Source organism: Hippocampus comes, unplaced genomic scaffold (assembly GCF_001891065.2).
Source record: "Hippocampus comes isolate QL1 unplaced genomic scaffold, H_comes_QL1_v1.1 scaffold295, whole genome shotgun sequence".
Lineage (NCBI taxonomy): Eukaryota > Metazoa > Chordata > Actinopteri > Syngnathiformes > Syngnathidae > Hippocampus > Hippocampus comes.
Window position 1 is genome coordinate 307,335 of NW_017804848.1, and position 26,690 is coordinate 334,024.

General features: G+C 50.4%; 3 protein-coding genes and 1 long non-coding RNA gene across 15 annotated transcripts in view; 3 read left to right on the plus strand and 1 right to left on the minus strand.

The window, feature by feature from the left end:
- On the minus strand, window positions 1-14,398 carry bag5 (BCL2 associated athanogene 5). Of its 4 annotated transcripts, XM_019878316.1 has the most exons (6): window positions 6,108-6,495; window positions 5,672-5,857; window positions 4,312-4,474; window positions 3,121-3,615; window positions 2,744-2,979; window positions 7-2,253 (listed from the first exon to the last, which is right to left on the minus strand). In XM_019878316.1, the coding sequence occupies exons 2-6, from the start codon at window positions 5,701-5,703 to the stop codon at window positions 1,713-1,715; spliced, it is 1,467 nt and encodes a 488-aa protein (XP_019733875.1). In that variant the 5' UTR covers window positions 5,704-5,857; window positions 6,108-6,495; the 3' UTR covers window positions 7-1,712. The 4 variants fall into 4 exon arrangements, with proteins under 4 accessions (XP_019733898.1, XP_019733888.1, XP_019733875.1 ...); XM_019878339.1 differs by lacking the exons at window positions 5,672-5,857; window positions 6,108-6,495 and adding an exon at window positions 14,375-14,398 and having other exon boundaries at window positions 1-2,253; XM_019878329.1 differs by lacking the exons at window positions 5,672-5,857; window positions 6,108-6,495 and adding an exon at window positions 11,139-11,452 and having other exon boundaries at window positions 1-2,253.
- Window positions 6,526-10,102, plus strand: coa8 (cytochrome c oxidase assembly factor 8). Of its 2 annotated transcripts, XM_019878361.1 has the most exons (5): window positions 6,526-6,956; window positions 7,489-7,686; window positions 8,335-8,398; window positions 9,669-9,759; window positions 9,859-10,102. In XM_019878361.1, exons 1-5 carry the CDS (start codon window positions 6,819-6,821, stop codon window positions 9,968-9,970), a joined length of 603 nt encoding a protein of 200 aa, XP_019733920.1. In that variant the 5' UTR covers window positions 6,526-6,818; the 3' UTR covers window positions 9,971-10,102. The 2 variants fall into 2 exon arrangements, with proteins under 2 accessions (XP_019733920.1, XP_019733911.1); XM_019878352.1 differs by having other exon boundaries at window positions 9,669-10,102.
- klc1a (kinesin light chain 1a) overlaps window positions 10,530-26,690 on the plus strand; it is a 19,809-nt gene continuing 3,648 nt past the window's right edge. For 2 of the 8 annotated variants that reach the window (XM_019878249.1, XM_019878290.1), the window contains exons 1-12: window positions 10,531-11,001; window positions 14,588-15,086; window positions 16,070-16,148; window positions 16,495-16,723; window positions 17,567-17,654; window positions 19,164-19,265; window positions 20,116-20,289; window positions 20,382-20,481; window positions 20,555-20,607; window positions 21,428-21,495; window positions 21,585-21,693; window positions 22,923-23,084. In XM_019878249.1, the coding sequence (XP_019733808.1) occupies window positions 14,589-15,086; window positions 16,070-16,148; window positions 16,495-16,723; window positions 17,567-17,654; window positions 19,164-19,265; window positions 20,116-20,289; window positions 20,382-20,481; window positions 20,555-20,607; window positions 21,428-21,495; window positions 21,585-21,693; window positions 22,923-23,084 (1,662 nt within the window). In that variant the 5' untranslated portion in view covers window positions 10,531-11,001; window position 14,588. Of the gene's footprint in view, window positions 11,002-11,689; window positions 11,871-14,587; window positions 15,087-16,069; window positions 16,149-16,494; window positions 16,724-17,566; window positions 17,655-19,163; window positions 19,266-20,115; window positions 20,290-20,381; window positions 20,482-20,554; window positions 20,608-21,427; window positions 21,496-21,584; window positions 21,694-22,922; window positions 23,085-24,992; window positions 25,258-26,690 lie in introns of those variants that run through there. The other 6 variants (XM_019878257.1, XM_019878298.1, XM_019878306.1 and 3 more) reach the window with 6 other exon arrangements.
- The window catches only part of LOC109520845 (uncharacterized), a 1,467-nt gene continuing 74 nt past the window's right edge, over window positions 25,298-26,690 (plus strand). Inside the window, exon 1 of the long non-coding RNA XR_002169243.1 lies at window positions 25,298-26,655. This is a non-coding gene — a long non-coding RNA (uncharacterized LOC109520845). The remainder of the gene's footprint in view (window positions 26,656-26,690) is intronic.

Sequence of the window (26,690 nt, forward strand, 5' to 3'; positions counted from 1 at the left end):
CACTGCTACAAAAATGGACTTTTATTTTGGCAGCGGATCCAAACACAAGCTTTCTTCGAAACAGCCTTTCACTTTATTGGACACGTCATGTTTGAAGTATCAAAAAAACAAGTTGCGCGGTCCCATCGTTTGCTTCGACAAAAGTCAAGAAAATATAAAGCGGCACATTCATTTGAAATGAAAAGCACTTGCTTGTACAATTAAGACATAACATCTATAAAGTTGTACTTGACTTGACAAAATGGTCTTAGGTTAGAGCGGCTTTCCGGTTCCCGTGACCACCGGGCCTGCCTGTGAGGTTTCGCTCTCAATTTTGACCAATGCGTGGAAGACGTTTGGTTGAAAGACGAAACCCACGTGACAAACGATTGATGCAACATTTTTGCGGCTCTGATCAATTTTACAGCCACGACACAAAAACCACCAGTCGCATGTCAAGTCAACAAATAGCATCATGAATATGATCAAGGAGTTCGAGAAGAGCAATAAGGCGCCGTTGACCTCTTTATTTGTTTGATCTGGCGAAACAAGATCAATAGATGAATGGCGTCCAGTTTCGATTTTCATCTCAACACACTTAAAGCTCGATTGTTTTGTGCAATAAAAATACTCACCGAAAAATACACGCCGGTGCGACTCGCTTGTGCTCTTTGTGTGTGCGTGTTCGCATAGTACACACATCTGGTGAGATGGTCGGCAAGTTGAAAAGGAATTGCGTCACGCACGCGGTACACACAAAGGTCTCGTCGCATGTGTCAGGTGCACACTCACGTGGTCAAATGCTCAAGCACGCATCCGCTGAGATGGTACACACATCTTGATCCCGCGATACACACGTCTGGTTGCACATCCGGCCGGCCATACGCTAAACGCACATCTGATCGGCTTTTGGAACCAGCTCGAGAAAGCGTGAACACGAAGGCACGGAGATTCTACAAGTGTCTGTTTTGTTGGCTTTTCCCGTCTCTGTCTTGGAAGTCGCAGGACGGAGGCGTGGCTCAGCTGACAACGGCTATGTCCAACTCCACAGGCTCGGTCCTCCGGAGGCCACTTTTTTTTTTTGCGGCCACGTGACGTCACATCCGGCGCGACTCGACCGCCCACGGCAACCGAAATTCACATTAGGCTTGTCCAAATTGGCCACGGTTTTATGCGGTCCGCGGAGGTGAAATGAAACCACGCGCGGCCGAGCCCGTGAATTTGGACGCAGCCAAACCCCCCCAGTGCTTGCTGGCACTTGGGCCCCAATGGAGCGGACAGCGCCACCACAAGGCGGCGCTGTCCGCCCTCTGACTGGAGCTGCCTTCGAAAGAAGTTCCAGCTCGGGGAAGCTGAGCTACCTCCATGCTAGCGCCGCCGCCGTGGAAGCAGGAGTTCAGAACATTCCGAGGGAGATTTCCCCGTTAAAAATGACAATCGACGGCCAAGTTTGACAATACTCGATGGAGGAAAAATTTTGTGAAAAGGCTCCGTTGTGTTTAGTGACGACCATCAGAGAAGTTTCAACGTACTCGCTCAACGACACGCACACAAAGATTTACACAAACACACTTGCGCACGCACGTCTGCATTCACTCGCGCACACACACACGCACATACAAAGGTCTACGTCGTGTACCAAAAAGCAGGATGCCTTTTGTGAATGCGTGTGTTCAGCAGGTAGAGAAGGAAAGCGGCGCACGGCGGGAGGCGGAGTCCACGGCGGAGCTCGTTCAGTACTCCCACTCGTCCGTCTTCATGTCCAAATAGTTGAGAATGTTCTGCGCAAACTTGACGGCCTGCTTGCGGGCCACCTTGGCGCCGTCGTCGCCGCACGGATCCACGGCGTCCAGCGCCAGCAGCTGCTTGGTCAGCAGCTCCTCCAGGACCACGTAGCTCTTGTCGGCCCGCTTGCCGTCGAAGCCCAGCGCCCGGGCCTGCAGCTCCGACAGGCTGGCCAGCACCGCCCACACCTGGCGGTGGGCCGGGTGCTCCTGGGGGCCGGGGCGGCGGCACGCCAGCGCCTCGCGCAGGTCCAGGAAGGTGACCACGGCCTGCACCTCCACCACGGCGCGGCGCCGCGCCTCGCGGATGCAGGGGTTCTTGGCCGTGTCCACCTGGTCCAGGTGGGTCAGCAGGCCCTGCAGTTCGGCTTTGGGCCGGAAGCCCGGCTCGCCCGGCGCGCAGTGGCGCAGCACCGCCTCGCGCAGGTGCCGCACGTGGGCGCGCACCGCCTCGATCTCGCGGATGGAGTCGTTCTGGGCCAGGTCGTACCTGCGCGTGGGCGCAAACGCAACGGTTAGCCGCGGGGGCTCTCGGGCTGCCTTGGACTCATTTGAGTTTTTCTTCTAAATGTAAGATGTCAGCTCACTTGGTTTTACAGAAAAAGTCTACACTTTGAATTGCGGCCACGATGGATTATTTGGTTCTTCTTTGACCAATTTATCAGCTCAGTAAAAAAAAATATATATATCATTCAGAAAAGAACTTGTCACAATAAAATAACAGTCAAAATTTGACTGTTTTATTTGACATACCTGTCGAACTTTACAACACTGAAAAATGTGCCTTTCTTTTTTTTTGGGAGGGGGGGTTGGCAAAGAAGATCGGCCAATTTTGGGGGATGGGGGAATGAATGAATGTTTTGAGCAACTGTGCATTTTGCTCCGTTTTCAAAGCGCTAATGATCCAATGTCATCGCTCGGCCATCCCGTTTGGCGCATTTCGATCGGAGCGCCCGCTCTTGAGTTGAGTGCGGCAGTACCTGCGCGTGTCCTCCCCCTCTCCCTCCAGGTCCAAATGTTTGAGGAGGCCGTTGATCTCCTCCACCACCTGCTTGCGGTAGTTCCTGACGGCGGCGTTCCCCGACACGTCCAGGGCGTCCAGCTCCACCTGCATCTCCATCAGCAGCCGCGACAGGTGAGCGCAACTGTCACGCCCGCTCAAGCCCATCAGCAGCGCCACCAGCTGGCTGCGCGCCACGCTCACCTTGGCCATCACCTAGGTACACCCCCCCAAAAAAATGAGAGCGATGACGAGATCTATTTCGACAGGGGGTAGGGGCTCTCGGGGGAACGCACCCGGGCACGGCTGGCCTACGGCGCAGCGACGCGAGTTGCGCGTCGCTCGCGCGGAAGTCACCTGGTTGATGCAGTGCACAGCGGCGTGCGTTTCTCCCGAAAGCGGCAGCGAGAGCGTCTGCTGCGGCGTGCGGCCCTCCAGGACGTCCTGGACGGCGCAGAGCCTGGTCAGCGCCCGGTAGCGCGCCTTCCGGAGCGGCACCCGGCCCTCCGTCTTCACCTGGGTGAGGCGCAGCACCAGCTGCTGCAGGGCCTCCACCAGCTCGTCGTCGATGTCGGCGGCGCCGCCCTCGCGTTGCGGCGCCACCACGCGGCGATCCACCAGCCGCCGCGCCTCCTCGCTCAGCTCCTCCATGGCCAGGCGGGACGGGTGACGGGCGTTCTCCTCCAGGTAGCGCAGCAGGCCCTCCACCTCCTGCGCCGCCCGCTTGCGCGCCCCCTGCAGCTCGGCCTTGCCCTCCGTGTCGACTCGGTCCACATCCAGCAGGAGGCGCGTCAGCTCGCGCTCCAGACGCTTGTAGTCCCGGTCGTCGGGCAGGCCGCTGAAGGTGCACACCTGGGCACAGCGTGCTGACTTGAAGTGATGTTTCTCATGAAAACACACAGAAATAGTCAGCAAAACAAACCCGAGTTACAGCTCCTCACATTCCGAACCAAGAAAGATTCAAAACGCACCCACAAAGACACGCTGCCCGAAAATATTGGCACTCTCGCTTGGTTTCATCCGAATGAAAACAAAACCCCATCTCGTGGCCCGAAGAAATAATTGCCACCGGTGACGACGTGAACCATATTTACACATCGATTCCACACCCTTCCGCGTGAACGCAGCAACGATCGTTACCTTAAGTGAGCCTGAAGTGAAAGGAAACTATCGCGCTGGACGGTGACTTTGATGGCCGCGGCGTATTTTTTGCTTTTATGATGCCTCGGACGTCTGAGGGGTGGTTCAAAATGGTCAAATGTCGCCATCTGCTGGCGATCGCGCATCATTACAATTATACCTGCGCGCTCTTTTGGCTGCGAAGCAACAACAGCGCCTCCTCTGCCCACCTTGAAGAGAAAAAAAACCGTCTTTGGCGAGCACCCTGGTTGATGGCAGTGGGTGTTTTCCTTTTGAGCTGCTGAGTGCACTCGGCAGTCCAAAGTACCGGTGGCCCTGATGACATGGGCTATGGTTTCGTTTTTGATGCTGAGGTATGGCGATACAGTACCGGTACTGTTCTGGTAGCGGTACGTCGCGCAACACTACCTGAGGGCCCAGCGCCGTCACCTCGCGGTGGACTTCGTAGAGCCGCATCATGGCCGGGTGCTGGGGCGCCTGCTCTGTTGCCATTGGCTGCTGCTGCTGCTGCTGGTGCGGCGGCCCTCCGTGCTCCATCCTCTTGCCACCATCAAAGGGCTTCCCGAAGAGACTGCCAAACAATTCCAGATTTGTCAACAACCACTTGAGTCTTCAGAGCCGGATGACCTCTTACTGCCGAAGACAGACCCTCGGGCATTAGTGGGTCAGAATTGTGCATACACACACGCGCGCGCGCGCGGAACCAACGAAGCTAGCCTACATTTTTGTTTTCCCACCACATGACGGGGACGCTGAAGCTTTTCTGCATTCTCTCCTCGTGATTGAATCACATCTCATATTAAAACAAAACACAATTGACACCATTAGAACTGTTGCTTCGAATGAGCTCTATATATGATGATAAAACAAAACGTTGCGACAATAACCACACTTCTATGGATCCTGATTGACCGCCAGAGGTCGACGAGTTACAGTAGCTGTCACATTTTTAAAAACTACAATACAGTACGGTGCATTGTTTCGGACACGTCAGTTGCATTTAAATTTTGAATTTGGGATGGTCCGATCACAAAATTGCTCCTCTTTACGCAAGATAAGTCCACTTTGCGTTCTGCTGTAAATCAAACTCAAGCGTATTTCTCAAGCACTTTAAACCAACCACCGCTGTCGCGAAAGTGCAGGACATGGAGCGAATATCATCTATACAACAAGAAACAAACAATTAGTAACAGAGAGAGTAAAAAGCACAAAATAAGTCAAACTAAAAATCAAGTCTGAGTCATGCTGAGTCAAAAACTGTCACCTTCCGAGATAATGTCCCCAACTGTGATATTTTCTTTTAAATACTACAACACCTCTAATAATGACCCCCTTAAGAGGTTTTATGGATCAGTAATCCCCTTAGAAAATGTTACATAAGAGGGTGACGGTCGGGTCATTTCCAGCACAACATTGGATGGCCCCCTTGCGCACACCACATCTTCCCAATGTGGCATTTGAGAGACCACCCATGGACCTACTTCGTTGGATCCAGACTACGAGAGAACGCCTGCAGGCTTTTGTCTGACATGCTAACGAGGCTAGCAGCAAAGAGGTTGCTTCTTCCTCCCCGCATGCCGGCCGGCCATCATCGCCTTGCCTGCCTGCAGTAAACCTATTCCCGGATTGGCGCATTATGTCATCCCGGCAGAACAAAAAAAAAAGGTGCACATGTGTCAACCTGCACTCACACACCTGCACATCTACCACACACACGCACGCACGCGCGCGCGCACACACACACACTGCCTGTCACGACAGCTCTCACCTCTTCAACACTCCGAACACGTTGGCGCACATGTTTTAACTCGAGTGGCTTCCCATCCGCTGATGTTGAATGAGGGAAAAGGAGAGCGAAAAGATGCAAATATGGATCTGGGGGGGATCGTTCGAAGGGAGCGACGCAGCAGATGTGCTCAGCAACAGCATCAGCACCGCGCAGCTGTGGCCCCGCCTACAAACTGACACCAGCTTGCTTTCAAACGTCACCGGTGGGCATCAAAAGCAAATTGCAGACATGAATCCCCTTCCCAAAAATGAATTTTAACTCAATTTCAATAGCGTGTGTCCGTGGGAGGCTTGTCTTTTTTTTCTCGAGTTGGCGTTCGATCACCTGACTGTGCCCCGCTCAGCTGGTGGAACTTCTGAACGCGACAAACGATGTCAGGGGGTGGGGGGGGACACATTGTTCACGTTCTTCTCACCTGCATAGCCAGCGTACAGCCATGAGAAGTGCGGGGACAAAGAACGCAACTCCTTCCTCGGCTTCTTCCAGCACAGCTAACGAACATTAGCTTCGCCAAGCTAGCTTCTTGCGTCACTTCGCCTTGGCCCCACCCGCGGCGAACGCGGAGTTTTGTGTTCGTCCCTGGAATGTTGGGAGTCTCCCCTATTTATTCCACTTGTTAGACAACTTAGTCTTAACGTAGACGCGCGTCTGTTAGTTGCTTGTCTCCGAGACGGTTACAACGTTTGAATTTGGTGTCGACGTCGGCTTTGTGTGTAGGTTTTGTTTGGCCAACATAAAGCGACGCTTCATTTTTGCACCGTGACGCGCTGAAAAAGGCGCGGGCCAAGAGAAAGGCGGTTTCGATGCTCGTGTCACTATCAGAACCATTGGGGGGAAAAGGTGTGATAAAAGCAATTAAAAACGAAAATACTCCGACACAAATATAGGAACTATGCTCACGGGCGATTACGAAATACTGAAAATTCAGGACGAGAACAGTGGGTGCAACACGCCTGGTTATCAACAGGGCGGACTGGTTAATCATTTGAAGCGCTCCTTCTGTTGATTATCACGTGTTCAGAAGTCAAATGTCTCCCGCAGAAGGACGCCGGTGGTGTAACGAGAGGATTTATTAGACTCGTTTAAATTAAGGCTCGCCGAGTAATTGTTTTCTTTTTTGGTCACCATGTCTGTTCGAGTCGCCGTGGAGTGTTTGACGTGGCGCCGCTGGAGTTGTTTACGTGGACGTCAAAGTGTCATGGCGGCCGCCAGCAGGAGAGAATGCAGCAAGCTAGCAACAAAACAGCAAGATAAATTACCGAAGGTTTGTATTTTTTAAGCCCTTTCGATGAACTCCTGCACTTTGCCACCTCTGAACTGGCACCTCGACTGGCCAAAGATTTCCACTTTTCAAATGAAGGTAGCATGGCAATAATGAAGTGCTGCCTCTACCAGGGAAAATGCAATTCATCCACTGCTCAAACCTATGGCCTGATTGCAACCCCCTTTGTAGTTTTCTCATCAATTCTTCGTATTAAATGTGTCATACACTACCCCCTGGTGGCCAAGACATGCATACCAGAAGGAGCAGCACAATGCCCTTGGATTTATCACAACATAAAAATTAGTGAATTCTTCAGATTCTATTTTAGTCACATTACTACTAGCGCAGTACCGAAGAGTGCTACTTAGTAAAAAAAAAAAAAAAAAAAAAAAAAAACGTTTTTGGGCAGCGTGACAGGGGAACGCCCATTGAGCACATTCAGATCTCTGTAAATTCTTCCATTTTGTTTGGTTGACTGAAATGTCAACTTCGGTTTGGTATTTTGAGTCTCTGCGTGTCTCGTTGCGCTCAGAGGTCCACGTTCCCACCGGCACCGAGCGCAACACACGACTGGATCGGCCCGCCCAACCCCCTCTCCAACATGCGACCCATCGTCTACCGTGTGCCCCCGAACGAGTCGGTGCTGGAGAGACGCCTAAGGAACATGCGGCAGGAAACCGAGGACTGGAACCACCAATTCTGGAGCCAACAGAACCTCACCTTTGGCAAGGTGCTCTGACATTAGTTCAATTAACGAATCCCCTAAAATATGGATTTTGTTTGCCTAATAGCGTAGTTGCCTCAGTCATATTGCGGCGCTTTTGAAAAACACGGAACAAATACATTTTTGCCAAACGCATTGGTAATTTTTGAATTGGGAACTGTAAGTTAAATCAAATTCAGAAATGATCAACATGTTTGCAGCTTTTTTTTTTTTTTTTTTGCTGGATGTTGTGCACCAAACAAGTAACGGAATCATAATTCGTAATCATAAACGTTTGTGCATTTTCTGACCTGCCAATTAGAATTGTTGACCTGTTGTTGTTGTTGTTTTTTTTAAATAAGGCAGTTAATTGGTACTTTATTTCATTAAGTGGCTTTTGTATTTTCTAGTCTTGTCACCAAACCAAAATGAACTTCATCCATCTCCCGACCCCTCCTTCCATTTAGATGACACACGCACAGTATAGAGGGCAGCAATGCCTGAAGAATTTCAAGATTACAACTAATGCTCGATTTTGACTCAATCTATTTTGTTGATTGGCATAACTCTCTTGTTGTCTGTGCGGAATATTTTCTGGCAGCTTTACGTGAGTCCCCCGCTAAAAAAAGAAAAAAAAACAAACAAAAAAACAACTCCCCTTTGTGTTTTGTGCAGGAAAAAGACGCCTTCATTGTGTCGCAGCTGAAAGCAAACGGCTTGACCGAGCGAGACCAACAAGGTTGTTCCAGTCTTCAGCCGACAATAACATTAAAAGCAAAAAAACAAAACCGCCAATCGATGACATTCAAGTACTCAACACAACAGCGAGTACCGACAGGCCCTTTTGCACTGTATCCCATGTTCGTCATTGTTTTTCATGTTTCTTGTGCAGAGCGTGCCTGTTAAGTGATGTCTCGTTGCACGAATGTGTAATGACAATAAAGTATTCATTCAGTCATTCATTCAACGTTGTGGAGTGACCACATCTGCCTGCTTGAACAGAAATGTTGCAGAGCGTCCGTTGTCGGAGCTTGTGATGTGTGGGCACGCTGCAAGGTGCTGTGGATCATTCTGGTTTATGTTCCGCTACGTTATGGCCTGTTTTCTTTGCAGCTTTGTGCACCTTTATGCTTATCTTGCAGTCGATTTCCCACCGATTTTCCCACTTTTACAGACCAAAAGGAGAATTGTCGTGATAAGTGCAAATCCTTTGAGTTTTTTTGTTTTCTTTTTAATGTTCCAGTCGACGGTGTCTGGTATTGGGTCGCTTTTTTTTTTTCTAACAGATGCTAACATGCGGTCACCCCACAATGTTGTGTGTCCATGTCTCCCTCACCGTTCTCCTATAAATGATACTGGCTGCTTAATTGGCCAGACAATTTATTTGGCTGATATTATCTCTGTTGGCAAAACATCTGCCTTTTTCTTTTTTGGTTGGATTTTTGATGATTGATTTATTTTGTTTTTGTGCCAATTTTTCTCTCTATTGTAAAATTCAACAAAGTAGGGGAAAGTATAGTAAGACAGTCAAATGTTCCGTCTCTAATTCAGATCTGTATTGTTGTTAGTGTTCAATAGCTTTTAAATCAATCGACTGGTAATCGGTTAATAGAATTTTACTGGATATCGGTATCGGACTTGGTCTCAAAAAATTCTGACCGTCAAGTATTTTGTGGGTATGAAACAGTCATGTAAATTGGAACAACTTCAAAATACAATTGACTGAGATTGATGGCAACAATGTTAATTGGCGTAACAAAGTAGGCAAGTTGTTTGCCTCGAAAAAATTTGCAGAGTTGTTTTTACTTCTATTTTGAAGTTTGGGGACAATACAAGGAACATTTACTTCTGTAATAGCAAAAGCTCAAATATTTAGTTGATTTTGTGCAACTCCAAATTTTATCAGTTTGTTGCCTTGACATTTTTGGTCCGCCCAAAATGTATTTATTTTATTTTATTTTGTAAACAATGCCATCACTTTGCCTTGAATTAAAGTCCACTGTTTACAGGCCGCCGCCGCACTCTGACCAGTGAGGAAATGTCCGTCTTCTACAAGGACTTCTTGGACAAAAACCGACAGCGCCATATCAATTACAACAAGTCTGTTGTCTCACACACGCACGCATGCAGGCACAGGCACGCACGCCCACACGAATGCAGTCATTGGAATCATGGCGACGGTTTTGCGTGTACTTGCAGGGAGTGGTACCGGCGCAACTTGTCAATCACCTTCCTCATGGCCCGCGTTGCATTGCACAACCTGTGGAAGAGGGTCGGTCGGACTAAACGCCGCAATACACCCGCAACTTGATCACATACGCCTGTCAATCATCTGCTGGAAAGTCACTTGATTAGGTATAAATGCCAACGGACATCGTGTGCACTGACTGGGAATCACACTCAGCATACTGAAACGTGATTGCTTCCAAATAAAGCAAAGTCCAAAAAAACAGGCCGGTGAATGTGTTTGAAATGATGACGTTTAGAATCTTAACATTCATTATTTCTATGAAATGATTATTGGTAGCTGACAGGGATGTCGGACCAGGGTTATTATAATAGTTTTGAGTTTTTCAACATAGTTTTTATTTCGTTTTGAATTTTTTTTTTTTTTAAGTTTCAATGACTTTTTAGAGCGGCTTTGTTCGTTTTTATGACAGTATTAGTTGAATTTTTTTTAGTTTAAGTTTTTGTGTTGCGGTCCCCCAGAGATAGCCTTGGCCACCCCATATCCCCCCCCCCCCCCCCACAAAGGATACAAGTCAAGCTCCGCCACTGCCGATGTGTACGGGAGCGCGCTTTCGCTGTGCGGCGACAACCCGGGTGCGCGCAAAACGCCCCCCCCCCTTTTTTTTTTTTCATCTGGCCGGGTGACGTAATTGCCCGGGAGCCGTGGGAGGAGGCGCCATTTCACGCCCCTAACCAGCCGAGAGCGACCGGCAGGCAGTCACCTGGAAGGCGAACAGTCCGTCGCTTCATCCGCAGTGGGCGTCGCATCACCCGGCCCGTCGCATTTCTCTTGCCCGCTTCGAGTCATGGAAGTGCCGGGAGAGCAGGCCTCTCCTGTCACGAGCGGCTCCGTGTAAAGCCTGGAGTTTTGACAGCTAACGCTAGCTAGTATGTGAGCTAGCCTCTCCGACGTCTGTCGGCTATACGGATCCCATCCCTGCCCCGGGGTTGGGGTGGGACACTTTTTGATTGTTTGTTTGTTTAATTGTGGTTGGGAATTCACCTTCCGGTTCCACCACCGACTCATCGCACTTCCTTCCAATTATTTTGGTCGAAAGCAAGGCGAAGGAAGACACAATTTGGCTGCGTTGGCGACGGCTGTCCAAGTGAACGGTAAGGCGCGCTCGGTCTAATTCCCGCAACAATGAGGTCAGTAAACTCATTGTGATGTTTTATTTATGAGTCACTTGCGTGTATTAAATCTATTTTTCTGTAATATCAAAATCCCCTCGTAAACTGACGGTGTTTACCTTTGATTGCAGGACTTGGTCGGGTGAAAGTGGAACGCCTGTGTGTGTGTTTGTGCGTGTTTGTGTGTGTGTGTGTGTGTGTTTCCTGTGAGTCACGATCATTCTATTCAGGTGAACTGGTTCTTCAGGTTCCACCCTGTGTGTGTGTGTGAGAGATGAGGCCAGAAAAGCAGCCTCTAGGTCGGCCAGAGGCACGCTGCGGCGTCGGGGCGCAGGGTTGCCAGTGATTGCCATTCCACGCGGGTGCGGGTTCCTGAAAGGTTCTTGTGTCAGGACACAGTGCACGCCAGTGTGGAATCTACAGCTGGGAGGATGGGGAAGGGGGTGGAGGGGGGTCTACCACCCGTTACACACCTCCCACTCGGATCATCTTGTTGTCTGTGGGCTTTTTCTGGTGGCCAATATTTTTACCCATCATCGTCCCGCTAGCTGCTAGTTGGTCTCGTTTCTGCTAATTCCTAAACTGTCTGCACTCAGCGGACGCAAGTGTGGTTCTCGAAAACACTCTTTCCACACGTCCTGTTTTTTTCTCAAATGTGGAAGTGAAAACTGGGGTTAGATTGTTTCAGAAGTACGGACTGTTCAGAACACGAGATTTCACGCTCCAGTTTTGAAATGAATGGGACATTATTTACTCATCTGGGGCAGATGGCGTAGGGCATCGTATGAAGCCGGCGGGATTTTTTTTGGAGAGCCTCACATTTAAACAGTCAAGAGACACAATACCTGCAGGTGTGTGTTTGTGGTTTTTTGTTGTTGTTGTAATACTGCACAGATATGGCTGCAAGTTTGAAACTAACAATGCTCATCGATTCGTCTGTCAATTTTTGTAGAGGAATTGGTTGAAAAACCCCACAACGCCGAGGCGTGGTGAGGCTCTGGGTCTGGATCTTGGTTTGTGGGCGTTTCCTCTGGCTACGCCGGCGTCCCGCCGCTTCCTAAAAGGGGAATATGTCTGTTGGCTTGATTGAAGACTCCTCATGGTCCATCGCTTGCCAAGGGCAAGCTGTGCCCTGCGGTCGGCTGACAGCCTGTCCGGGGCGTGCGGCCGATCGTCGCCTCGAGCCGGCTGGGACAGGCTCGCTCCCCGATTCCATCCGCACATCCTTTTCACCTGCTTCCAAAGGGCTGAGAGCGCGTCCATCTGGCTGCGTACAGGGCGTGACATCTGTTGACGGGGTCAGATGCAACATCCGGTGATGTCGGGTTCCAGCGGCTCGCGGGCAGTTCCGTCTCATTTTGTCCACTTGAGTCCGGTTCTTGCCGGTTGAAATAAGTTGCATCTGGTTGTGACCGGTTCTCCTCGGGAAAATCCGGTTACATCGGGTTGTATGCAGGTGACACCTGGCTACTGAACATACGCCGTCTCGTTATTTTTTGTTTTTGAGCAGCTGCATTTGGTCTGAGCTCAGTCAAACCGCTTGAATGTGGCTAACATCTGGTTGTGGGCAGATGCGTTTGGTTCCAAGTATGGTAGTTGTCATCCAGTTACTTTTGGTTCTCATTTTGGTCAGTTTCACTTGGTTCTCGATGGCCCAATGCAGTCGGCTCCGATTGCAGTTGAATCGGCTCTTCTAATTTATACCCTTACAGCTATTCGTAGGCACACATCAAAGGCATTCTATCGCGTTTTTATTTATGAATTTTTTTGCATTGGTTAGGCTTCAAGTCACCATTGAAATGGTTTGCTTTTTGGGGGGGGGGGCATCTATTGCCGGGACTAGGCGCGGCTTAAATGCATCGAAGAACAAAAGCAAAAGTGTTGCATTCAAGCAGGAAACTGCGGCGAGACTTTCTCTGCATTTTGAGTGAATCCCAGCTGTGATCATCAAGGAGACTCGGCCCACGCGAGCTGACTAAGCCCCCCCCACCGCCCCCTCCTCGCGCTCACACTTCCTCGGCCCTACGCCGATGGAACTGGAAATTCGCGCCTTTCCCGCGGCGCTCCGCTTCAAAGCGGTTGTTTAGGTTTCAAAGCGGCAGCGTTCCCGCGTGATGCCCCCGCGGGGCTTTGATTTCGAACGGAAGACGACGGTAGAACGTGTTTGCAGTCAGATGCCGCCGCACCCGCGGCGTTTAAACTCGCTGCCTCAGAGACGTTACGTGTCACCGCTTGAAAATGGAGCCCCCCAAAATATCCCGTTTCCCCTTCATATTAATCGCACTCGCCCCATCCGGCAAATCAGCGCCAGTCTTTTTGATGTTCCATCTCCCGTGACGGACGTTTTTTTTTTTCTTTAGCTGATGGAATACAGTTGCGTCTGATTGACGCCGCTTTTAACTGATTGAATTCGGTTCTTGGGGGTTCCGTCTGCTTTCATGTCGCGCTTGCTTTTGTCTCGTCACATTTGCCATCAAAGTTTGGAACCGCTTCCGTCTCGGTTGATTTATTTTTATTGCGTCGCGGCCTGCAGACGTTTTCTGCGGCAGCTCACTCGTGATCCTTCTTTTTAGAGAGTGAGTAAGGAATCGGTCCGAAGCGACGATGGGGCGGAACAACGCACACGGGTGACATCTAGTTATGTAGCCGGCTACGGCTAGTCGAATGCACTTGCTTTCTGTTGACGTTTGGCGATGGTGAGGAGTTCCGGCTTCTTTTTGTGTCTTTCCACCCGCTTGACTCCGCTTACATCCGATGATGTGAAGCAAACGCGCATCTGGGCAGATCTTGGGAGGTTCCGCTTGGCTCTGCTGCTTTTCCAGCCTCCTTTTTGAGCCGTTTCATCTTGTTGGAACTGGTTTTGATCGACATCTTAATTCATGGCTGCTTTTATCCGGTCACGTGTGGTCGTGTCCCGTTTGGTGCAGCAGCATCTGGTTACATCTGGATATCGTTGATTGTCTCCAGTTGGTTCGGTTTCATTTGGTCGTCTCCTGTCTTCGTTGATTAAATCGGCCTGAACGGATGTTCCTGAGCCCGCAGAGCCAAATGAGCCATCGTTCGGAAATGAGCTTTTGTCCTCCTCAAAAAGAGAACGCTCTCGGCGTTCCGATCATTGAAACATCAATTCAAGTTTGACTCGATGAGCAAGCTACAAGTTTGCGATCGCACCGTGTCTCGGCACCAAGGCGCTGACGTTCGGAAGAAGCATTTCTTCTTTGCAACGCGATCGAGTCCCTTTCTGCGCGACCTCCGCAGTACGCAAGGCTCCCCGGGGTCGGCAGAAAATTTGCTCTTTCATCGCATCGCGTTTTAAAAGCAGCCAAAGAACGCGCCGAGCCGCTTGCTCACTCACCTCGTCGGTCTTTCGCCCTCATCCGGCGGAGCAAGTTGAAAAAGTCAACATCGGCAGGTTCTGCGTTCGAGCGCGAGGAAGCGTTCCGATCCGGCCAAGTCATCGTCCGATCTGCCGGTCGCTCGCCGCTTTCATCGCCGTCTGATGTCCCTTGAGGTGTCGCGATGACATCGTCGCTCACATCACGCCCTCTTCTCTGATTGTCGCCGACAGGATGCGTGAGGACATGTCCGCCGTGATGTGCGTGAAGGCGGAGGAGGAGCCCGGCGAGAAGCTGTCCCAGGATGAGATCATCTCGCGCACCAAGCAGGTGATCCAGGGCCTGGACGCCCTGAAGCAGGAGCACCACGCCATCCTGGACGGCCTGCTGGGCACGCTGCGCTGCCTCAAGCAGGATGAGGAAGGCGTGCTGGTGGAGGAGAAGTCGCACATGATCCGCAAGTCGCTGGAGATGCTGGAGCTGGGACTGAGCGAGGCCCAGGTGATGATGGCGCTCTCCGCCCACCTGAGCTCGGTGGAGTCGGAGAAGCAGAAGCTGCGGGCTCAGGTGCGGCGCCTGTGCCAGGAGAACCAGTGGCTGCGCGACGAACTGGCCGGCACCCAGCAGAAGCTGCAGAAGAGCGAGCAGAGCGTGGCGCAGCTGGAGGAGGAGAAGAAGCACCTGGAGTTCATGAACCAGCTCAAGAAGTACGACGAGGACCTGTCCCCTTCGGTGAGTCCTCCTCCGGGCTACTCGCTGTCCAGCGCCTGAATGTTGGACCCTGGACGCCCTTCTTTCCGCAAAACAGCAACACCACCGCTGTAGATTTGACAGGATACGAACAAGAGGCGCTTGGTGACTGGCCACGTTCAACGACAGGGCGAAGAATTTGCGACTAACTATCCAAAATTGAAGTTGACAGTTGAAGCGTGTCTTGTTTCATTTCAAATCCATGATGGTGGTGTTTAGAGCCCAAAAGATGACAGTTGTGTCCCAAAATATTGAAGGACCTGATTGTGTTTGCGCTATGACGTTCATCTTGTCCACTTTTTGGTTAACGTCGATTGAAGGTTTCTCTTTTTTTTTTTTTTCTTCTGAGGCAGTGGTCATCTTTTGACGAAGGGCAAAACTCTTACCAAGCTGACAGTTTCGGGTGCGACTTCGGCCTTCGTCGGAGCTGTCACTGCTTCCTTGCGACGTCTTATTTTGAAGATTTCTCGACCCGGTCAGCTGTTTATGAGACGCGGCACGAGGAAGCGGCGACAGCTCCGACGAAGGCTGAAGCGACAGCCGAAATTGTCAGTTCGGTACAAGTTTTTCCAAAAATGACCATTGCATCGAAAAAAAAAAAGAAACCTTAAACCAGATGAATATTTATGAAGTTGGTGGTTTTTGTCGTGCTGTTTGAATGTGTAGCGACGAGAGCCGAAATGATTGGGCGACCAAAAACGTTGACGCAAAACCTCGGCCTCAAAGCTGAGACGCTGATCATCGTGCGATCTGGTCGTAATTACGCCACAGCAGCGACATCATGAAATGTTCCAAAAACGCTTTTTCATCACCGATGACTCCATGACGTACGTGTGGAGGTTTCGATGTCCAAATGGGAGCCGAGCGATTGGGGCGTGAAGAATGGCCAATGTCATTCACTCATTCCCAACGACGGGCTTTGTCGTGAACTGTCTTAAAATGGCTGTGTGTACTTTCCTCTTTAGGAAGAGAAGGACTCGGAGTCAAGCAAGGAGACTCTGGATGATCTCTTCCCGGATGATCATGACGACCAGGCGCAAGGCAGTAAGTCGCCGTTCATGATTACTTTTGGCATCGCCCAATTTGTACAAAGCAAATTGGGCTTTTTGCTTGCTTTTGTTTTTCTATCCGGTGGACCAACGAGGTCACAAAGTGCGTCGGCGAGGCAGCTGGTGGCCGGATGCCAGCCCGGTCGACCGTGTGTGCCGGTTGCATGTTTTGCCGCTACCTCGAGAAAACCCACGAATGGTCTTGGCTTTTTTTTCCCCCACATTCCAAAAACCTGCGCGGAGGACTCCCAAAGTGGCTCGGCCGCTCGCTCGCGGTCCAGATCCTATCCCGATTCTCTCATTGTCGACGTTGACTCCCCCGTGATCCGCGGTCTCCGCAGTCCAGCCGGTCCACGGCAGCGCGGCGGCGGCCGCCGCCCAACAAGGCGGCTACGAGATCCCGGCCCGCCTGCGGACGCTCCACAACCTGGTGATCCAGTACGCCTCGCAGGGCCGCTACGAGGTGGCCGTGCCGCTCTGCAAGCAGGCCTTGGAGGACCTGGAGAAGACGTCGGGACACGACCACCCGGACGTGGCCACCATGCTCAACATCCTGGCCCTCGTGTACAGGTTTGCAAAATGGCCGCCGACGCCTGTCGAGGACGTCGTCTCGGTCATGCCCCTGAAATCGCGCAGGGTGGGGGGATGTTTTCGTTCCACGTTTGACATTGCAAAGGGACAGTAACACCCCCCCCCCCCCGGAAAAAAATGAAATCTGTTAAATAAAATAGTCCATTTTATTTTGGGTACAAACAATACATATGAGCCAATTATTGAATAAACGTGTCTCGGTTATCTTAATTCTACATTGATCATTTATTCTAATTCATTTATATCTAATTGAATGTTTGACGTACGAGTAACATGTTTTTTTTTTTGTTTTGTTTTTTTTTTATAAATCAATGAAGCAATTATTTAAAGAGGGAAATACATGATTCGGGGCTGGGATGACCTTTAAATGGCCACGTTTGATTAAAAAAAAAACCTGCGTTTTCTTAGAATTATCATTCATTCTCATGGATTTTATTTTTATGAATGCATTTTAACGAGCCAATTTTTGGAAAGGGTGGGACAAAAACCCAAAACAGAACTCCAAGCTCTCTTAGCGTCGCCCGACCGGTTGCTAGACGACCCTCAGCGAGCTCCTGGAAGCCGGTGAAGCACGGCTGACGATTTACAGTACGGCGTCAGTGTCCCGACTGTCTGCCGCAAACAAAAGAATGACCCAAACCTGCTGAAGAACTCTTTTATCGGGCTTCTTTCCCATTTTTGTCCCCCATCCACAAATCCTCTCCGTCGAATCGTCTGTCCGGCTGGTGGTGAAGTGTGGGAACTGTGGGAAAGCCCCGTCAATCGCGGCGGCGGAAGTTGTCACCGGGCTTGACGGCCGTCGTCATGTTGTGTGCGTCGCAGAGATCAGAACAAGTACAAGGAGGCCGCCAACCTGCTGAATGACGCGCTGGCCATCAGGGAGAAGACGCTGGGCCGGGACCACCCTGCTGTGAGTTGGCAGCGTAACATCCACATGTCGTCATTTGGGCATTTGCGTCGCGGCGCCTGAATGGAAAAGGAGGGGTCCAGGTGGGCCATGCGAGCGGAGCGATCGATCGTGTACCTTAGTCTTGAACGTACTCCTCAGTTGGCCATTGGTCGACGCAGCGAGAGTCCACCATTTTTAAATGCGACTGAGAGGCGCGTTATGCAATCCAAATGAACAGTGGCGCGCTATCCTATACGCGCAGGATGCTGAGCGAAAAAATAAAAAGCGGAATGTGCAAAAAGTGGCGGCGACATATTGAAGCTCGAGATGTTATTTGGAGAGTTCGACTGAGGCAGGCTGGCTCAATTGGCCTTGTTTGCTTGCTCTATCGTCAGCCTGACCTTACCGTACGTTTTTTGTTTGTTTTTTTTTGAAGTCTGTATACAATTAGACGGGTACGCGCTCACTCGCTCGCTTCGGGATCGATAAACATTGATTTTAGCCGGTTCGCCCGTATGACTGTTTTTCTTCTCGGCGGGATTCATTCTTCCTCCAAGCTGCTTTTAGCCTCTTGTCGTGTGTTCTTGAATACCCCGACATGCCATGATGAGAAAGGCGCACACGGTATCTCCATAAAAATAAAAAAAAAAAGAACTAACTGTGTTAACCCCATCAGGTGTGGACCTTCTGCGATGTCCACTTTGTGAGGTCAGCCCATCACCGTTCGCCCTTTTCCCCAAAGTGATTCCACAAATCGATTTCCTCATCAAATCAGCATTTCCCCGCCTCACTCTTTTCCCCAAATACATTTGAGAATCAATCTCTTCACTTGTATCAGTCCAATCCTTCAAGGAGACATATGATGTGCACCCCTCCCACCATTGAAAATGGTGTCTGTCGCATGCTTTGGTCCAAATTGCCCAGGGGGATCAAGAAATGGAGCGCATATGCACACGCTAGCTCTTGTTTTGTCATCTGAAATGAGCTCGCTTCGACAGGGTTCGCTGGTGAGTGAGCTTTTGTTACCACGGCAACCGAGGGTGGCGGGGCCAGGGCGTTGGGATGAGGCGAGCCGCTTCTACCTTCAGAAGTTGAGCCCAGTGTGCGCGGCGTTCGGAGATGCATTTTCACTTGCGGAGGAGGCGCCTTCTGCACTCGGCTTGAAAACGCTTTCACTCATGGAGGCGGCACTTCATACGCAACACTTTGCATACCACATTGGTGACACCAGCACTACACTGTATGCGCTACTCAAACATTTTCACTCAGAAAGGCAGCACTTCATATACTGCACTCGATACACGACATTTTGCTCGCTCACAGACGAAAAAAATTCGAACTCATGACGACCTCGGGGGGCCTCGTGACTCGCCGCCAAAGGGGATCCACCCACAATGCCGCGCTCAGCTGACTTCCCCTTCCGAGCGCAGTCCGGCTTTGCCAATGGGCGGCAGCGCTTGATGGAGCCAAGGTGATTTGAAGCCCGCGTTTGTTCTAAAAGTTCACAAAGATTTGCCTCGCCCCCGCCAGGTCGCCGCCACGCTCAACAACCTGGCGGTGCTGTACGGCAAGAGGGGCAAGTACAAAGAGGCGGAACCGCTGTGCAAGCGAGCGCTGGAGATAAGAGAGAAGGTGAGGCGGCTACGCCCGCGTTTTCATTCCCCTTCCCTGCAGAATGCCTGCGGTGTGTGTGTGAGATCGCTGCAAGGTGTCATACAAGTTGAGGTTGCAGTTTTTGGGTTGTTGTGGAGCAACTGCAAAAGGTTTTGAACCTCCGCCTTTGTTCTCTTTCGAGCTGTTCCTAATATTCGAATGACCTTATGTACTGTGGTGACGTGCGGCCACAATAGTGCAGGTGCATGTCAATATATTGCCATATGGTTAGGTTTGTTTAATTCAGTAAACCTCCTACATATTATCTTCAATATATTGATTGAATTTATTCCATGACCAAATCGTCTGCCCCCTTTGAAATGAATTCAAATGCAATTAATCTGTTCCGGCCTCCCACAAAGAAGGACAAAAAATGAAAAATTGCACTAGATAATATTCTTTATACAAACATACAGTCATGAATGTAAAGAAATGAAGTAGTTGTTGTTCCCCTCCTTCCCTCCCCCCCCCTTTTTTTTTGGCTTGACTTCAATGGACATTGTGCTGCTCCTCATGGTGTGCACTTCTTGGCCACACGGGTATTATACATAAAGTTACTTTGCGGAGTTGGGTGTATTGCTGGGATTTATGGAAAGCAGTGCCCGCCCGTGGCTATGAGGGACTATTGTACATCTCATTGAAAAAAAAGCCCACTTTCAACTGGGTCGATTTGACCCGTGACATAACCGCATTTTCGAAAGTAGGGCAGAAAGGGCAAAGTGAGTGCACACGCGGGGAGCCTTAACTCCTGGTGATCCAACCGGCAGGCGCTTCTGCCTCTGCTGTGTCAATGTTTGCTCACAAGTGTCGTTTTGCGGTCGCGACGCAGGTGCTGGGCAAGGACCACCCGGACGTGGCCAAGCAGCTCAACAACCTGGCCCTGCTGTGCCAGAACCAAGGCAAGTACGAGGAGGTGGAGTACTACTACATGCGGGCGCTGGAGATCTACCAGACCAAACTGGGACCTGATGACCCCAACGTGGCCAAAACCAAAAACAACCTGGTGAGGAGCACATCCCTTTTTTTTGTGTGTGTTTGGGGGTGGGCGGCTGCCATGTCCACGCTGTGACGCTGTGGTAACTTTCCCTCCGCCAGGCCTCCTGTTACCTCAAGCAGGGCAAATTCAAGGAGGCCGAGACGCTCTACAAAGAAATCCTCACACGGGCCCACGAGAGGGAGTTTGGCTCTGTAGACGGTAGGGTGTGCACCTGCCTTGACCGTACGCACACATTTGTGTCCCCGAATGATGTTTTCCGTTTACACTGCAGGTGAGAACAAACCCATTTGGATGCACGCCGAGGAGCGGGAGGAACAAAGCAAGGTGAGGACATTGTTCCAAGCTTTGATTGTATTTTCACCGGTGGAAGCGGCACCTCATTAGTCCCGCCACCACATTATTGAGACCAGCCTGTTACGACGGCGCCATCGCGTCTCAATCGGTGCCCGCACTGCCTCGAATACAGCTTTTATTACTATGACGGCCAGCAAAACGGACAGCACGTATTCTTTATCCTCCGCGAAGAGGAGTAGATTCCTGTCAAAAGATCCAAGCTGATCACAGTGACAGCCGCGACGTTGCAGCGATAACTCAGCATCCGATCTGACTGCCTCCACGTCATCCCGCAGATCGCAACGCCGTCTTTCCGGCTCGATTCGGTTAAGCCGCCTTGATGTTGAAGTTGCTGCGGTCGCCATGGTAACCCGTGTTGTCACGCATCGACTCTGGCAGCTAAGTCGTATAGAAAAGCTGCAGTAAGAAGGGAGCGTCTTGAGTTAGCGGATTAGTCGGCGCGGCCATGAAGGCCGAAAGCGTCGTTATTATCACATGGGCCGCCGTAATCCCGCCGCCGCCGCTTAACGTCCAATTTTGTCGGCGGTTCAGTTCCATCTTTAGCTCCTTCGGAATTTGACATCAACCAAGTTATGTGCAGGGATGAGAGTTGGCATTTTTCTCATATTTCTCTTTTTTTCAATCCAAAAATGCGTATCATGAAAGGCACCGCTGCATTGAAATCGTTTTTTCAGATGTTTTTTCTTTCAGAAAATGAAATCACTTCCTTTTCAAAGTCAAAGGATTTCAATCGGACAACCCAGGTCCGGCCGGCGCTGACCGCTTTGCTTGGGTGTTGTTGTTTTCTCAGGGCAAGCAAAAGGACGGCACGCCTTTCGGAGAGTACGGCGGCTGGTACAAAGCTTGCAAAGTCGACAGGTGCGCAGTCAAGAGCAACCATCGCACGTGTCGAGAAGTGAAGCGCGGAGGTGTTCGCTTTGAGCAAAAGTCACGTATTGTGTGCGCAGCCCCACCGTCACCACCACCCTGAAGAACCTGGGCGCGCTCTACAAGCGGCAGGGCAAGTTCGAGGCGGCCGAGACGCTGGAAGAGGCCGCCATGCGTTCCAGGAAGCAGGTGCCAAACACCGCTGACGTTGTCCACAAGAAAATGACTTGCACCTGATAAATGCTGTTAATTGGGCCTCTCTACAGCTTCCCGTATTTTCACGAGCATATGGAAATAGAATCTGTTTCAGTTACGGCTGCTATTTCTGTATTTACCACATACACAAGATGCTCTGTATGAATGGACGCAGGCCTGGTCAAACGTACACCAGTTTAAAAAAAAAAACACTTGCGCAGGGGCGTCAAACTCATTTTTGTCGCGGGCCACACTTTAGGGACTGTTTCCCTTGGAGGGCCGTTATGACTGAAACCTTACCATAACGATTTATTCAACTATTGTTTAAGTTTCTGTAATGAGGGGTTTGATCACAAGAAAATGCTTACAATATGTCTCTCATTGATTAAATATGAGAATTTTAAATTTTGGTCGAGATTTTAGCAAGCATCATGGAAGTCGACATGTTTGATTTGCTTTTGCGGGCCACATAAAATGATGTGGCGGGCCAGATCTGGCCCCCGGGCCTTGAGTTTGACACCTGTGTGCTAGCGTCTGTTTTAAAAAAGGCGGCGGGAGCAAAACTTAGTTGGGTTGTACTCAGTATTTCACAATGTACTTGCGTTACTTATTTTTTGTTTTTGATCAAAATCCTCATCCACAAATCCATCCAATTTCTCATCTTCCGTATCCGAAATGAAGAGCTGGGCAAGTCCTCCATCAAACGCGCCGGGTTCCCTTGGTGATTGTCGAGAGTCGGTCTCGTCGCCGCGCGGCTCCTCCGAATTGATGCCAGTCTCTTTACGTCCACCTCCAGCCCTTTTGATTGGCTCCGGCTGGAAACTTTTTGTTGCTTTTAAAATCTGGACCAAATCCTTGAAAAGGGAACAATTGTTGCAGTCAGTTTTGCTCACGAGTTGCTCTCAAAATTGCTAAACAGCATTGGCAGCTTCCTCCTTATGTCCACAGAAGGCTTTGCGCCTGCAGGCGGAAGGTGCGCCACGCCACAAATTCGCGTCATGTCGCGCGATTCGCAGCACAATTATTGAAGTAGGCAAATCGCCGTTAGGATTTGATTCTCGAAATCCGTGCTGGTCAAACGTTCCCTCCATGGGACAAAACGTTTTCTTCACAGTTTGCCGTCGAGGACACGCGAAGCCCAAAATAGCGCGCGCGCGCGCGATGCCAATTTCAGATGACGTTGTCGCCCTTTGACTAACACGTGGAATGTATTTGCCACCGAGGGTCTGGACACGGCGCACAAGCAGCGCGTGGCCGACGTGCTGGGCGAGCCCGAGGCCCGCGAGAAGCAGCGCAGCCGCGAGAGCTTGAACTCCGACACGGTCAAGTACGAGAGCGGGCCCGACGGCGGCGAGGAAGTGAGTATGAGCGTGGAGTGGAACGGGGTAAGTGCAGTACACAGCCCTCGCCGTTACTCTCGACACTCAGCGTTGCTACTTGATGCTCACGTTTGTCAGAGGATGTTGTCGATCGAGCGCTAGGGGACCGCGGTACCTTGACTTGCCCCGATTATCCAGTTTGCCGTGTTCGGACCATTTCTGTTTGGTGTTAACGACGCAAAGTTTGGGTTACATTCGTAACTCGTGAACAAAAAACGCAGCGGCAGTCGTCGATGTACTTTCAGCCACTTAGTGAATGGGGCAAAGAGTCAAACACTTGCAAAGAGGCCACAACTCATTGCCAGAAGCTTGAAAGAATTTGGATTGGTGCTTTTTTTTTTTTTTATTCCTCTTAAGGCCCACAGTTTTCTTCTTTGACATTATAAACACCGAACCTACCCAAAAAAAAAGAAATTGTGCTTTTCGGTCCTTTGGGGTGGTTTTCCACCAAAAAACACCGGTTTCTTCCCAAAACTTTTTGGTGAAAAGGAACATGGCAAGCGCAACAGGGCCGGGGGCCCATTCTCCAAACCTGCCCGTCGAAGAACATTTTGGCGGCGGCAGGGAATGATTTCAAAACGGCAAATTGACGCCGTTTCAATTTGGGAACGTGGATTGAAGGAAACGGGAAGTCAAGGTACCGCCGTAGTTCTGTCAAGCAGTACGTTGGCGTTCGGGCCAGCGCGCTCCACCTTGGTGGCGTTTCGGGCATCAGATGTGGAGGTGCATCAAAGCGTGCCCGCCTGAACCGACCTGGACTGCTTGATGGAACCCCGTAGATGCTCCTTGTGCTTCTTAGCAAGCTCATCTGTGCGCGACAGACTCCCCTTCCTGGAACTCGTAGTGACTTTTTGTAGCCTCTTTCAGCACATGATGTCATTCTTTCACTTTTGAGCGTCTTCTCTGTCTCAAATGGCCACTAACTCCTGATTTAAAAAAAAAAAAGCGCCTGCTTTTCCTGTCATCCCTCCTCCTGCTCCTCCGCGCCACTAACGCCATGGAGAGCTGCGTCTGACTTTGCATAGCAACAGTTGTCCCAGCAACCTTCCCCCACCCCCCTCCTGACAACCAATCAGCATCTTTGGCCGTGTCGCTCATTTTAGTCAACAAACGGGGGTCGGAGGGGCGGGGGGTGGCTTTCAAAGTCTCTTGGTCTCCGCCATGTCAACACGGGCTCTGTACTGTACTCCCACTTCATGTTTGATCCGTTTGTGTGTGCGCGCATGCGCCAATGCGTGCCTCTGGCTTTGCTTGACGCGTTAGCAACCAGAAAGCGCAGACCTTGTTGGACTGGCTGGCTGGCTGGCTGCTCCAAATCTTTTCATGTTCAACGCTCCTGTTTGGTCAAAGTAAGCGCAAAAATGCCAAACATAATTGAGTACCCGCCGCTGCTGGCCTCCTTTTGGTTTGCTTCTTCTTTCTCAAATGCAGTTTTTCCATTCGTTGGTATGCGTCGAACGCGGGCGGCCCTTGCGGGTCAAATTGAGCCATGTGAGCGTCAACAGAAAACGAAATCAAGAAGCCGATATAGTTTGGACGAATGAGACAAACTGTTGGCCAAAGCTGCTTCTGCCATTCTTCAAGTCACCATTTGACAAATGTGAGATTTAGGCCTCTCATGTCCAAAACAAGAGAAGTTCCCTTTTCTTCGGGGGCATGCGTATAGTGAAGGAACAGAAAGCGACTTGGCGCAATTGACAAAGGCAGCACAACAGGAGCGTGAAACATGTCGCGGCGCTCGTCGAGCCTTCCGCGTCATCCAACAAACCAAAGAGCAGCATGAAAAAAAAGTTGATGTCCCGAGGCTGGACGCCACCTAACCTTTCTTCTTGGCATCTGCCTGTCTGTCCTCCTCTTCCTCTTCCTCCTCCTCCTCTTCCTCTTGTCGCCTCTCCTCGCCGCCGCTTGGAGCAGCGGGCCTAACCACCTCCAGATGCCTTGTAACGCTTGCAAACGCTCGTCTTCTGCGATGGACGCCTCGAGCTTTGCGGCGACGCCTCGCTCTCTTTCCCGCCCGTCTCATGACTTCTTCTTCTTCTTCTTCGTCGTCGTGGTGGTGGTCTTCTGCCGGGGGCAGGGCCGTTCTCTCGTGTTATAGCGGCAGAGGCCGCGCCATGAAACCTGTGACCGTGTTGTTGTTCTTTGACGTCCTCTTACCCCCTTACGCCCTCTTTTGTGTCGAGATGCACTCTCGAGTCCATGCGGGGAATAAGGCACCGACCCCCCCTTTCTCCCCCCGCTGATGACATCATAGTCACGTGCCCTCAATAGGGGCTGACGGTGCTTTCTCTGAAACCGAGAAATGGGGAATATGGCTCGCTAGCCAACGGTGTCAAAGGTCACCCAAAACAGACCGCTCGCTGGTCACATTTACTTGAGGAAGCAGCATGTGGTTCAGCCTCAACGGGTCGCACACATCGATGAGCGACCGTTAGCGCTCACAATAACACAGAGGGACAATTTAGAGTCAACAATTCAGCTACTGTGCCCACAGTGGAGTGGTGGGCCTAATTTGAGTCATTGGAAAAATTAAATCACTGAGTCGATAAAATGAGGCTCCAAAATCATTCACACTTTCAGCGACATGTCGAACGTATCGAGAACCAGTTTTGCACTTCTCTCATCGTCACTTCCCGCATGTCCAGAGCGCTGTAAAAAAATAGCCCCCCCCCCCTCCAAAAAAAAAACCCCCATCAGCTATCATGCGTGTAAATAGCGTTTTGCGCGTGGCGCCACATTGCGACATCATCCTGACGTTTGCATGCAGACATTCAAGGTGACATTCCTGACTTTGTTGGGATTTTTGGAGGAACTCTCTCGGTCCACCTTCCAATGATTAGGGAACCGCTTCCGATTCCACAGCTGCCCTCGTGCGTCGTCGTCGTCGTTGTTGTTGTTGTTCCTCTGCTCTTATTAATCTTCTCCTGCTTGTGCTCGCCCACTCTGCGTATGTGTGCATCTTTCTTCGCTTCCAATAAAACTTGAACTCATCGCTGACATCAACTCTGTGTGTGACGCTTCTTCTTCCTCCTCTTCTTCTTCTCTCATCACTGTAATTATGTTTTTTTTTTTAATTGCCTTTCAAGCCCTTCAAAGTCCAAAAGAGACACCATGACACATATTTAATCATGGCTTTGATTTGGGGTTGACCGAAAGGGATTTTTGGGGGAGGCTGATTCCCATTCCGAGGTTTGGCAGAATGAACTGCTGATAACCGATTAATCGGCCAATTAATTGAAAAACATCTCGGATGAGAAAAGTCACTGACAGTACTTGCTCCTTTACTATTTCTTGAACATCGCAACAGAGGAAAATTGGAACAATGAGATGTTAGAACGTCATTATCGTTGTCTTGTGTTAAAAAAAAAAAAAAAAAAAGAATTTTAAAAGCGCCGATAGCGGCCTAATAAATTGTCGTATGAATGACTCGGATGTCGCTGACGTTGGGCGGAACGAAAGCCCGACACTTGGTTTGAAATGACTCACCCTGTACTTGGCCACATTTGATGACATCACAAAGGATGTGACAAAAAAAACAAAAAAAAGAAACGAGACCTTGCCGTTCGGGCGTCAGAACGTCGTTCAGCTCTCTCGTCTTGTGGAGCACAAGCA